General features: G+C 40.7%; 3 protein-coding genes across 4 annotated transcripts; all 3 read right to left on the bottom strand.

Moving 5' to 3' along the window:
- Window positions 1-738: 738 nt before the first annotated feature.
- LOC115665478 (LEAF RUST 10 DISEASE-RESISTANCE LOCUS RECEPTOR-LIKE PROTEIN KINASE-like 2.5) lies at window positions 739-13336 on the bottom strand. Of its 2 annotated transcripts, XM_056307042.1 has the most exons (5): window positions 12442-13336; window positions 11909-11960; window positions 11476-11541; window positions 11142-11346; window positions 739-1605 (listed from the first exon to the last, which is right to left on the bottom strand). In XM_056307042.1, exons 1-5 carry the CDS (start codon window positions 13129-13131, stop codon window positions 1476-1478), a joined length of 1143 nt encoding a protein of 380 aa, XP_056163017.1. In that variant the 5' UTR covers window positions 13132-13336; the 3' UTR covers window positions 739-1475. The 2 variants fall into 2 exon arrangements, with proteins under 2 accessions (XP_056163017.1, XP_056163018.1); XM_056307043.1 differs by lacking the exon at window positions 739-1605 and having other exon boundaries at window positions 10878-11346; window positions 12442-13322.
- LOC130136739 (rust resistance kinase Lr10-like) lies at window positions 1019-1414 on the bottom strand. The gene has a single exon (XM_056307001.1). It carries the CDS (start codon window positions 1412-1414, stop codon window positions 1019-1021), a length of 396 nt encoding a protein of 131 aa, XP_056162976.1.
- Window positions 1612-3035, bottom strand: LOC130136748 (uncharacterized). Its single transcript, XM_056307047.1, has 3 exons — window positions 2303-3035; window positions 1890-1955; window positions 1612-1788 (listed from the first exon to the last, which is right to left on the bottom strand). The coding sequence occupies exons 1-3, from the start codon at window positions 2680-2682 to the stop codon at window positions 1689-1691; spliced, it is 546 nt and encodes a 181-aa protein (XP_056163022.1). The 5' UTR covers window positions 2683-3035; the 3' UTR covers window positions 1612-1688.

Here is a 13336-nt window from a genome sequence, read left to right on the forward strand (position 1 = left end):
ATGTAGAAGCATCTTGGCCGTCTAATATAATTTGCTAACATGGTATCATCTTAACAAGGCACTGTGTCCCAAGTGTACAGGTAATGGCAATTAAACGAAAAAAACGACCCCATCAGCTAATGCCGTTAAGTTTTTTCAATAGAATTACTGGATTGAGTCGATTTTGAAGAGTTAAGTACTTGATTGAATAAATATATTTTGGTATTTTATGGGAAATGTGTAAATATGCGAGGAGAATGGATGGTCTTTGCGCAATTCATAACTACCACGGTCATGGAAAATGTGCAGCTGTTATATCTATTGTAGCTCCCACAACTATATAAGGACCTTCGCTAAAGTTACGATCCGACAAGGGGCAAAGAGGAAGAGACGAGCAATTACACTTTTGCAGTCCGATGTCACGAGTTAGATTGTGGTTTTTATAGTCAATTCATTGCTAGTACTTGCTCGAGAATAAATCTAAAATCGTGTAATTATTTTCACAGGTTAACTCATATTTTTAGTGGCCGCAGCTCCTCGAATCACCTTTTAGACGAAAGGGGTAGCTTATGCATTTACATTAGATAAATTCCCGCATCGATAGTACCCGCGTAAAAGAATAACAAGAACAAGGATGAGATTCTTTAGCATTGCAATGTTTGTTGCATGCACTTGCAAAGGGTTTCAATTAAGAAGAAATTAAATCAAATGAAGTTATTGCACTAATTGATGAAGTGGATAATAGTATCATTGCCTTTGTTAGTTCAAGTTCCACCATCCCTTGTTGACATTTCTGCCGGATAAAAAAGTGGCTTGGGAGTATTTGTAGATCAACTACTTCTCCTTCTAGCATTTCCAGAACTTTGCACATTGAAGGGCAATCACTTGGATTCAATTGAATGCACCAAAAAGCAACTAGTATCATGTCATTACTATTCTCCTATCCTCCTCTCTAACTTGTTTCCACTGGAACATCCAATACTTCATAAAGTTGATCATGAACCCATAAAGAAAAGTAAATCGGGCTTGAATGCTCTGCCTATGCATCTAGATTCTTCCTTCTACTGGCCATTTCCATCGACAATTTCCTAACATTGTGGACATCAGCTTTGTAAGAGATGCCCCTGAGGTTCCTGTAGACTAACTCCGGAGCCATGTATCTCAAGGTTCCTCTCGCAGCAGTTAGAGACACGGTGTTGTAGTCCGTGGGATACAATCTCGCGAGCCCAAAGTCGGAAATTTTTGGGGTGAAATCCCTATCAAGAAGAATGTTGTGATGTTTAATATCAAAGTGTAGAATTTGCATGTCGCAACCTCGATGAAGATACTCAATCCCTCTAGCCACTCCAAGAGCAATCTCGTACACTTCTTTGCAATCAAGAGAAGTCCCTTGTCCTCGTGTAAAGATGTGCTTATCCAAAGACCCATTGCCCATGAAATCATCGACAAGAGCTTGTTTGGAGCCATCAAAGCAAAAACCAATGAGTCCAACCACATTAACATGACGAATTCTTCCGATTGTAGCTTTCACTGATGAAGTCCTGCCCGTCTGAATTCCCCTTCTTTAGAATCTTCACTGTCACCTCACGGCCACTCCGAAGTCTTCCTTTGAACACGGAACCGTCCCTCACCTAGTTTGTCCTTAAGACCGCCCGTCCGAGTAAGAGTATCTTATAGGTAAGAAGTAATTGTTAGATTGCAAAAATTCTTCAACGTTTTGATCCATTGCTAAGTGTCTTCTCCATATCTGTAGGAGCAACATCATCACCAATGGGGCTCCCAAGATGAATTTCACAACCACGAATGGCACTGTATGTTGGGATAAACGCAAGAAAATTGCGGGTGTGTTAAATGCTTGCATTTAGTAACATTACATCAATTTCACAAAGAGAAGATTGTAGTAATGTTACCGATTCCATTTTCCGAGAGCATTTGAATTACCCAGACGATAAACAAGAGGTAACGGTCGATTTTTCCTGCAAGAGATGTAGAGGTTAAATACGTGACAAATGAAAGCTGAAGAAATATAAAAAGATACTTAATTAGACCATAATCAAGCAATGAGTATATCAGGTCCATCCACTAAGATTTGTTGGCAGAATTCAAATTAAATAAATAGACAAATGAATAATTTATTAATATACGCACAAAATACCAAAACAGCATTTAACTAACTACTTGATCTTAACGGCCATTTTCAAATCACGTGGGCTGTGAAAAGATATATAGATGACCGAGCTCAATTTCATGTTTAGATGAAATTTCACAGGAGTCTCACAATTATCTTTTTGTTGAGGAAATTGAACGAATCAAAAGTCCTTACCTTTCTTGGCCTGGCAATAAATTTGGTGCTTGTCGCTGATGTTGCACGTATAACAATCTTTGAACTTCCATCTTACAGGCTTTTTGACGCCATGAAAGCTCAAACCCATAAACCATCTGTTCATGAATTTGCGCATAGGAACGAAGATAATTGCCATCAACCCACCATGGTATCATTGCCATATGCTCAATGGTGCAAGAAGTTTCCACCCACGAGACCTTCGGATCGACCACGGCATATACTCGCCTTCTTGTCCTAGAGAATTCTGAAAATTCGACCCCATCAAGGCATGAGGAAGCGTTAATGTAATATCGAGAATCGACGGACTTTGTACAGTCCACAATTGCCACAATCTTGGATAACTTTGGACCAGTGTACATGTATTTCCCGCATACATATCAAACCGGATTGTAGTTGAAATTGCCGCATGACAAAGAGCGAAGAGGAAGAGACGAGCAATTACCCTTTCGTAGCCCAACATCGATGAGCCATGTACTGTACATAGTACTAGCCCGAGTACAAATCTAGAACGGTAAGATTATTTATGCAAGCTAGTTTATAGTTTGGGTCACTGCAGCCCTTTGGGTCGCCCTTCAACCGAAATGGTTTGTTTATGTTGGGGACCTTGCCGCAAGAGGTGGTGCACTAACTATTTTTGACATCAATGCTAAAAGATGAATGTAGAAGAAGAAGAAGAAGAAGAAATAGAACAAGGGGTTGATCTATGAGCATCGGTTATAGCATAGAGCACGAGTTAATCAAGCAAATCTAGTGTCTAGTGTTGAGATGCAAAAGAAAGATAGATAAATACGAGAGGAATAATTTTAGTGGCTCTGTTTTTTTCTTAAAATAATGAGGAGAGAAGGAAAAAATCTCCGACTACAAACTAATTGTGTGGAAGTGAGTGCTTTGGGGTGTAGCGACAAAAAAAAAGGGACGTATGAGAGAAGCAATAGTGTGGGAATGGTTGGCTGAAAATCAAGGCCGGTCGACGGACGACACAAGCACAAAGGGCCAATTTTTTCACTGCAACGTGATTTATGCCTTTTCATGCGTTCCCAGAACAGTTCATGTGTGTCGCACTTGTTAAAGATCACAAATTTTCTTGAAGATGTAACAAACAAAATGTGATTAAGTATGATTTGAGGATTCTTTATTGAGCTTTGAGTGCTATTAAATAAATGATATGCATTGATACACCGTTGTTCTTATTCTTAGTGACATACATCCATGATTCTAATTTTCCGTGATCAACAATAACACATCTTCTTGAAGATGTACATAAATCAAATGATCCGTATGTCGAAATTTTCTTTATTCAACAATAACATCGGCAATGACAAGAAAAAGATAATAACATTGGCAATCTTGTAGTTATTAGTTTTTCTTAAATGTCCATAAGCAACTCCTTTAAAATAATCCGACAGTCGGAAATTGAATCTTTTGATCCAATAGTCCCGATTACGTATAGGACCAATTTTTCTGTAAAAACGATTTTTACTGGCAATGAAATGGAAAAAATTCAAAACAATCTGGGAAAAGAGTAATGGGAGAGTCAATCATCAACGTAGAGTTATCACTTTGTCTATACATGCTAACGTCCACAAAAATTCTGTGAGTGTTTCTCCCTTTGTTTTTCTCCCTCTTAGGCTAAAAGAGATTTGTGGCAGTGAGTTAGAAATGAAGGGAGAGAGGTTTGGATTTGTTCTCTAGTCTGTTTTAATAGCCGGTGCTGGACAATGCTATAACTACAGAAGATAGCACCGCACATCAAAGTCGAAGCTCCTCTTAGATAAGTAATCACGAGATTGTTGTTTATCGTCTCTCCTAAATTTTGTCATTTCTCTTCATCCGTCATTTTTTTTTCGTATCGACAATTGGCATGAAGTGCATACATAATGACCACCGTAGTGTCGGGAAGTCATGCGTAGTGTGCTAGTTAGTATTTTAAGCAAAGACTGTGAAACCCAGACGCGCTCCTCGCAAGACTATGCTGAAAGTCCTCACTAGATTTTCTAGAGGATCTGAAAATCCAAATTATAATCAATGACATCTTTAATATGAAAATGCAAAAAATGATACAATCATAATTATGATCCATCAAAATAGTCACAAATACATTCAATGTCTTGATGGCCATGAAAAGGAGATGAGCAATTTCCCTTTCGCAGCCCAACATTAGCAATTCTAATTGTGTAGTTGGTATAGTCGATGTACCATACATAGTACTTGCTGAGTACAAATCGAGAATGGTGTGGTTCTTTATTCAAGCTAGCTCATAGTTAGGGTCGTTGCAGACCTTCGGGTTCCCCCTCGGCCAAAATGGGTAGCTTATATTTGCGAACTCGCCGCAAGAGGTGGTGCACTAATTATATTTGACGGCAATGCTAAAAGATCAATGTAGTAGTAGTAGTAGAAGATGAAGAAGAAAATATATAACAAAGAGTCGATGTTTGAGCATCAGCTATGCAATCGCAGAAAGCATGAATTCAGCAAGCAACTCTGAGTGTTTTAGTGTTGAGATGCAAAAGGAGGAAAGACAAAGATGAGAGGAATAACTTCTGTTGCTCTGTTTGAGGAGGTGAGTGATTTGTGGTGTAGCAGCCAACAATGATGGGACGAGACGGAAAAGTGTGGGAATGGTCGGCTGAACAGTCAAAAGCCGGTGAGCGTACGGCACAGGCACAAGCACAAGGGGCCAATTTATGCACTGCGATCGACCTCGGCTCGGGCCGGCCCACCCCAACGCAGCTAGCTCAGAATGAAGCTGGGCCGGGCTAGGATCGGCCCATTGGATAGGGGTTGGGAGAAAAAACAAGCAAAATGCTAAATGCATGAAGAATTTCTAATGAATCTTGTGTACTGAACGATGTGTACACTCGACATTTGTATAACCTTCAGCAGATTTTAACATACGGTTCACTTGACTTTAACTTCTGGCCGGAGACACGCGTGATACATTTGGCTTGAAAATACCTTTTTTAATTTCATCTTGAAGATGTTACCAAAAATCTTAGTAGAATAATAATTTTTCCCATGTTTATTGTTTTTTTAATTACGAACCCCAAGTTTTCTAATTTTGAATTTTTTTTTTAGATGTAACGTGATTTTTGCCTTTTCATATGTCCCGGTACAGTCCATGTGTGTTGCACATGTAAAGACCACATAGTTTCTTGAAAACGTAATAAATCAAATGTGATTAAAAGTATGATTTGAGGATTTTTTTTATTCAAATTTGAATGTTATTAAAAAAATGAAATGCATTGGTAAATCTTTTTTTTTAATTCTTACTGACATACCTCTGTCGTCGTAACACTTCTCCACAGCTCTTAAGCTTAAAGGCCCTATCAGTGAACAATTATCCTCGTATGTCATAATTTTGTTAAACAACAATAACATTGGCAACGACAAGAAAAGAAATAATAACGTCAGCAATCATGTATAGTCATTAGTTTTTCTTAAATGTTCGTAAGTTACAATCTTCTTAAAATAATCCGACGGTTGAAACTTTTTATCTTTTGATCCAATTGTCCCGATTACGTGTTGGACCGATTCCATAAATTAGATTTCTCCCTGGCAATAAAATGAAAAAATTTTAAAAGAGAAATCTGGGAAAAAAGAGTAACGGATAGTCGATCATCAACATATAGTTATCACTTTGTCGATGCATGGTAACGTCCACAAAAAAATCTGTGAGCTTTCTCCCTTGTTTGTTAACCCTCTTTGGCTTAAAGAAATTTGTGGCACTAAGCTAGAAATGAAAGGAGAGAGGTCTGGATTCGTTTTGTAGTCTGTTTTAGTAGTCTGGTGCGGGACTATGCTATGTTATCCATTTGGCAATTTGTCATATACACGAACTGTGACATAAATTGCAAAAAAGAATAACCACGGAAGACAGCACTGCACATCAAAGTTGAGGCTCCCCTTAGATAAATAATTGGCAGATTGAATACACAGATTATGAAGCCATGTATGTTAGTTCCTAGGTGGCGACTGCAAAAGAAGCCGATGACTGATCATTTGAACTGATTCCCAAACAATGTCAATGAAGAGCGTTCAAGAGCGTTCGCTTATATTGCAGAAACAGACAAGAAATATATGCAAGCACGGGTGTCAAGAATCGAACCGAAACCCGAACCAAAACTGAAATCGAGTCGAACCAAACCGAAAATTTTGAATTTTTCGGCTCGGTTTTATTTCGGTTCGGATTATGGGAAAATAAACTGTTTTTTGGCAGATTCAATTCGGATTGGATTGGTTCGGTTCAGGTAACCAATATGAATTCGGTTTTTTATTATGAGTGTCCGTCTCTCTCTTCGTCCTCATCTCCGACTGAGCTTTTTGACTCTTAACAGAGCCACCTCCATTAATTCCTCTCTCTCCTCGGAGCAAAGCTGCAAAATTGCATTACTACTTCTCTCTGTGATTCCTCTTCTCGATGCTCTGTCTCTTCCCTCCCATCAGTTATTAGCCATTTTCTCTCTTCCATAATGGCTCCGTCTCACCTCTTCCTTTTCCATTGGCTTTTGTTTCCGAGTGTCAAGTTGTGGAAGCGGGGACTTACTTCTCTAATTTAACAAATGGAACAGAGAGAGAGAAGGCAGAAGCAGAGTTGCCTCTAGATGGAGCAAGGAAGGGCTCTTGCAACAAAACCACCAACTTCTTCAGTATTTTAAAGAACAATCTCTCTGCCTCTGTCTCTCTATGCAAAGAAGTGCATGGAACCATGTCAAGTTTTCGAGATTCCGAAGCGGCTTTTGGGGAAAGCCGACGTTTGTTGGGTGTGAACTCAGGAACAGAGCCCCCCATGACCCATCGAGCATCCAGATCTGGAGGCTCGACGCCTCCCTGGCCCATCGAGTCTCCAGATCTGGAGGCGTCTCCACCAAATCGAAGGAGACGACGGCAGGCCGAGGTCCTGTGCGGCAGGCGGCCGCGAGGTGGTGCTATTGTAGCGTTGAGTTTCCGTGTGTTGTGGGTGGCCGAAAGAGAGGGGGCCTCCGTTGTTGGTGGTGGCGTGGCGGAGGTGATGTGTCGGGATCTGTGTGCGGTGGTGGGTGGTCAGGACTTTGGAGAAGATTGCTTGACGCCTCCATGGTTCCGTCAATGGGGGACGAAGGGAAGGGGTCGAAGGAAAAACCCATTTCATCCCGCTCGCCAAAATAATGAAGAGAGAAAACCGTAATCCGAACTGAGCCGAACCGATCCGAACCGGATTTTTCGGTTTGAGTCATATTTGGTTTGGAACTCGGTTCAGATCAAAATATATACATCTTTCAATTCGAATTGAACCGAACCGAACCATTGACAACCCTAACAAGCAATCAATCACCAATCAAATATGTATTAACGAATAAATCCAGAATGTTTCTCTCTGTTTACAGAGACATGTTTGGCAAGAAAAAATAAAGAGAAAACTCACGGTGATGCCAGACATTGTCCATGAGCGCCTTTGCTTTTCGCGTAGCATCTTCAAACCTCTTCCCACACCAGTTCAACGCGTCGCATATCTTGTTCATCGGACAAGCAAACACCTGCAAAGCGTTGGCCTCATCAACTCAATTCTTAAAAGCCTAATCATCAACCAGACGTGGACGTGCGGGTTCTCGCCACCACTTTGGTTGAGGTTGACGATGCGAGGGATCGAGCCGCTCACGGGGCGAGCCTAGCTGGAGAACCATGTGGCAGCGTGCTGGTTCGCGGGATGGGGCCGTGGCTCCACCAGCGTCCCCACCGCGCAAGTGCCGCAGTCTTCAATTCGCCTTCGCCACTCATTGCCTTCTTCTTTCTCTTTGGCTCCGTTTATTTCGTGAGAAATAAATGATTTGGAAAATATTTTCCTTAAACTGATTACTTATATTGATTGAAATTATTAGTTAATTGAAAATATTTTTATTGCCGACAACAATTTATGTTTATACATTTTTGTAAACGATGAAAATATTTTTCGTTCATTCATTTTTATAAATAATACAAACGATCATTTTAAAGAAAATGTATTCCAAATCATTTATTTTCCGCGAAACAAACAGAGTTTTCATCTTAGTCTTGGTCTTGTTCTCTCACGCAAGTGTTGATTTGGACTGCTATTCGAGAAACTATCGCACAAAAAAAGGGCGTGGAGATGGAATCTAAGATGAGAAATCTTGATAAGATCACAGCAGGGAACAATAAATAAGAATCGGAATGAGAATGAGAATGTGATTTATGCCTTTTACACGTTTCGGTGCAGTCCATGTGCGTTGCACTTGTTAAGATCACACATTTTCATGAAGATGTAACAATTCAAATGTGATTAAAAGTATGATTTTGAGGATTCTTTATTCTAATGTGTGGGTAATTGTCTTGCACTCCAGCTCCTTTAAACTAGAGGTGGGACATATGCGAGTTGAGTTGGGTTCAGGTAGATCGTAAATGGGCTCAATTCAATTCACCCCTTTAACCTAATTGATCTATTTATTTGCTAAATAATTTAGATGGTCCATGTCTAATTGAACCCAAACCCAATCCAGAAACACCCACGAAACTCGCCTTTTTTTTTTGAACACTAACATAACCCACCTTAAAAGCAAAGAAAAAAGCCCAATATATCTTAAAAAAATAAATAAACGAAAAATTAAAGAAATCTGCAAAAAGCTATTGATTTTTCTTTCTTAAACCACGGGTCACTACTTAGTTAATCGTTGATTTTTCTTTGCAGCAGAGGGTGTGGAGGACGCAGTCAGCAAGGGCCTGGTCCAAGACGGCGCTGAGCCTGAAATCGGAGACGCATAGGCTCCAATTCTCGTCCAAGAGGAGGTTCTCCGGTTTGAGTTCGCGGTAAAAGACACCGCGGGAGTGGCGGTAGCTGACAGCGGAGACGAGTTGCTGGAAGTGGCGACAGCAGAGGTCCACGCTAATCCGCCCCTCGGCGACCTTGGCAAAGAGCTCGCCGCCTTTTGGGAACACCATGACGATGTAGATCTTCGTCCACGGCACTAGCACCTTGAATTGGTGCACGATGCGCGGGTGGTGTAGCCGGTGCATGATGGCAATCTCCCGCTTGACATGTGCCGCTATCTCCCCTTCACCACCTCCGCTTGCTCACCACCTTGATCACCATGCCCCGCCCCTCGTCAACGAACGCCTTCACAAACGTGCCCCGCCCCAGTAACCGCCTGATCTCGTACAGTCGTACTTACCCATCAGATTCCTCGCCGCCGCACGTGAGGGGATAACGCGCTCACGCAGGAGATCAACGAGGGGCGGCATGTCCTACGCGATCCTTAGCGAGATCTTGCAGGTGGACGGCCAGGGACTGGAGAGAGAGCAGAGAGAGTCATTGGGCTTGCAGGTTGAGGTGGGTTGGGTCAGAGATCTTGTACGTCAAGCAGTTAAATGGGCTGCCTTGAGTCATTGAGCCATTTTTTTAAGTGAGTTGGAAATAGATTCATAACATTACCCATTTAAACTGATATGTTTTGTACTTTTCATTTTAGAACCCATTATAACTAGACCCTTCACATCTGAGATGGCCCATACATGACCCATTTCAACAATTTTGAGTTAATAAATGGATTTGAGACCCATTTTGACAGATCTACTTTAAACTGAAGTGGTTGTTTATCATTCCTCTCCATCTGTCATTTTCAATATCATTCATAAAGACCGTAGGAATGCCGTGAAGCCACATGATGTGTGGGATAACTCAACTCCTCGTAATATATGCTGAAAGTCCTCACTAGGTTTTCTTATGGATTCGAATAACTAATGTCATCTTTAATGTGATAATGCTAAAGAAACATATGTAATAATATCCATAAACAAAGTCATAAATATATACAATCCGAAGATAGCCATGAAAGGTGGGCTTCACATAAAACTTTACTAATACAACGTTTCTATTTGCCACATATGTCACGGGATCAAATGGTACTAATATGTCTATATACTTGTGCAGTACTAGTACTAGCATACTCAAGATGAGAATCTCCACAAGTTATTGCACTAGTTGATGAAGTGAATATAGTATCATTGCCTTCGTCAGTCCAAGTTCCATCATCCCTTGTCGACATTTCTGTTGGATAAAACAGTGGCTTGGGAGGTATTTGTAGGTCATCTGCTTCTCTTTCCAACATTTCCAAGACTTTGCGCATCGAAGGGCGTTCGCTAGGATTCAATTGTATGCACCAAAGAGCAACTATTATCATCTTCTTTACTAATTTTCTATCCTGCTCGCTAACTTGTTCCACCGAGACGTCCAATCCTTCACTAAGTTGGTCATGAGCCCATAAAGGAAACTAAGTCTGATTGGAACACTCTACAACTGCGTCCCAATTCTTCCTCCCACTGGCCATTTCCATCAGCAATTTGCCAAAACTATAGACATCAGCTTTGTAAGAGACGCCCCCAAGATTCTTGTAGACCAACTCTGGAGCCATGTACCCTAAGGTTCCTCTTGCGATAGTCAAAGACATGGTATTGTGGTCCGTGGGATACAATCTTGCAAGCCCAAAGTCGAAAACTTTTGGGGTGAAATCCCCATCGAGAAGAATGTTGTGAGGCTTAATATCAAAGTGTAGAATTTGCATGTACACTTTCTTACAATCAAGAGAAATCCCCTCTTTTCGTGAGAAAATGTGCTTATTCAAAGACCCATTGTGCATGAAATCATAGACAAGAGCTTGTTTGGAGCCTTAGAAGCAAAATCCAATGAGTTCAACCACATTAACATGATGAATTCTTCCAATGGTTGCCACTTCTCTAATGAAGTCTTGCCCGTTTGCTTTCCCGTTTTTTTAGGATCTTCACCGTTACATCGCAACCGCTTCTAAGTCTTCCTTTGAACACGTAACCATACCCTCCCTCGCCTAGTTTGTCCTTTAGATCACTCGTGATTTTCTTGATGTCCGAATAAGAGTACCTTATCGGCAAGAAGTTATTGTTAGATTGCAAAAATTCTTCAATGTTTCGATCCATTGCTAAGTGTCTTCTCCTCCATTTGCATATTAGCAACATCATCACGCATGGGGTTCCCAAGATAAATTTCACAACCATGAATGGCACTGTAATTTTGGGGAAGCAGAAAATTGTGGGCACGTTATAATTCTGATAACCAATTTGTGGGCGTGTTAAATGTTTGCATTTGGAAACATTAAATTAATTTCACAATGAGAAGATTGTAGTAATGTTACCGATGCCATATAACGAGATCGTCCCCATAGCCAAGCCGATAATGAGGAGGTAATCGATAATTTTTCCTGCGAAATAGATTAAATATGTGACAAGTGGAAGGTGAAGAAATTTAAAGACACTTATTTAGACCCTAATTGAGCAATGAGTATATCAGTTTAATCCAGTTAGATTTGTTGGCGGAATTAGAACTAAATATATAGACACATGAATTAAAATGTACTTATCATTATCCTTATGAGATACCACATCAGCATTTACCTAACTACTTGATCTTAATGGGAATTTTCAAATCACACGGGCTCTGAAAAAAATATACAGATGACAGAGCTCCATTTCACGTTTAAATGGAATTTCACAGGTTTTGACCAAATATATCCTCACAATTTTCTTTTGTATTTTAAGGAAACTAAACAAACTCAAAAGTCCCTTTACCTTTCTCGTGTCTGCAGTGAATTTGGCCCTTTTTGTTGATGTCGCAATCATAGTAATGTTGGGGCAAAAGGACACTATAAGTGTCATAACTTGTGTACGGAGATCACTTTGGTGCCATAACTTTTTTTCGGATCACTTTGGTGCCAAGTCGGAGGAAAAACGATCACTTAAGTGTCATAAGTTTTTTTTGGATCACTTCAGTGCTAAAATTTTTGAAAAACGATAACTTAAGTGCTAAAATTTTTTAAAAACAATCATTTAAGTGCTAAATTTTTTGAAAAACGATCACTTAAGTGCCAATCTCCGGCGAGCCACGTCAGCTTCAGAAATTAATAAAAAAAATGCCACGTCGGATTTCCGGCGAAAAATTGTGTACGGCACCGGAGTTGGCACTTAAGTGATCGTTTTTAAAAAATTTTAGCACTTAAGTGATCGTTTTTCAAAAATTTTAGCACTAAAGTGATCCAAAAAAAACTTATGGCACCAAAGTGAGCGCCGTACACAAGTTATGGCACTTGTAGTGTTCTTTTGCCGTAATGTTGGCCATAAATCTTGCAAGCAACTGGAAGCCGGGAAAGCTCAAACCCATAAACCATCAGATCATGAATTTGCGCATAGGAACGAAGATTGTTACCATCAACCCAACCTGGTATCATGGCCATAAGCTCTACAGTGCATGAAATTTCCACATACGAGACATTCGCATCGACCATGGCATATACTCGCCTTCTCGTACTAGAGAAATCCAAAAATTTGATCCCATCAAGGCACGAGGAAGCGTCGATGTTAAATCGAGAATCAACAGCCTTAGTGCAGTCCACGATCGCCATGGTCTTGGATAACTTTGGACTTATGCACGTGTATGGCCCACATTCATAGCAATGCGGTTTGTACCGGAAGTTGGGGCACGACAAAGAGCGGAGAGGAAGAGATGAGCAATTGCCCTTTGGTAGCCCGACATCGGCGATCCTAATGGTGAAGTTGGTATAGTCAATGTGCCGTACATAGTACTGGCTCGAGTACAAATCCAAAACAGTGCGATTATTTACACATGCTAGCTCATATTTGTGGTTACCGCAGCTCTTGGGGTCGCCCCTCAGCCAAAACGAGTAGCTTATGTTCGCGACCTTGCTGCAAGAGGTGGTGCACCGATTATTTTCGATGGCGATGCTAAAAGATCGATGTAGAAAAAGGAGGAGGAGGAGGAGTTGATTCTTGTGCATAGTTTATGCGATAGAAGAGAGCACGAAGGAGTCAAGCAAATCTAGTGTTTAGAGTTGAGAAGTAAAAGAAAGATAGATAAAGATGAGAGGAATGCTTCCCGTGGCTCTGTTTCGTTTTTCAAATAATGATGATGAGAGAAGGAAAAATCTCCGACTACATACTAATTGTGTGGAGGTGAGTGATTTGGGGTGTAGCGACCCCAAA

The sequence above is a fragment of the Syzygium oleosum genome, unplaced genomic scaffold (assembly GCF_021117445.2).
Source record: "Syzygium oleosum isolate NSW1041296 unplaced genomic scaffold, Sole_v2.1 Sole_v2.49, whole genome shotgun sequence".
In the NCBI taxonomy this organism is placed as follows: domain Eukaryota; kingdom Viridiplantae; phylum Streptophyta; class Magnoliopsida; order Myrtales; family Myrtaceae; genus Syzygium; species Syzygium oleosum.

Coding starts and splice junctions, on each gene's coding strand:
- LOC130136748 (XM_056307047.1), bottom strand. CDS start 2,682: ATGTACACTGGTCCAAAGTTATCCAAGATTGTGGCAATTGTGGACTGT. Junction 1,956..2,302: donor TTATTGCCAGGCCAAGAAAG/GTAAGGACTTTT, acceptor CATCTCTTGCAG/GAAAAATCGACCGTTACCTC. Junction 1,789..1,889: donor GCTCTCGGAAAATGGAATCG/GTAACATTACTA, acceptor CCCAACATACAG/TGCCATTCGTGGTTGTGAAA.
- LOC130136739 (XM_056307001.1), bottom strand. CDS start 1,414: ATGGGCAATGGGTCTTTGGATAAGCACATCTTTACACGAGGACAAGGG.
- LOC115665478 (XM_056307042.1), bottom strand. CDS start 13,131: ATGCACAAGAATCAACTCCTCCTCCTCCTCCTTTTTCTACATCGATCT. Junction 11,961..12,441: donor AGATTTATGGCCAACATTAC/GGCAAAAGAACA, acceptor CCCCAACATTAC/TATGATTGCGACATCAACAA. Junction 11,347..11,475: donor GATCTCGTTATATGGCATCG/GTAACATTACTA, acceptor CCAAAATTACAG/TGCCATTCATGGTTGTGAAA.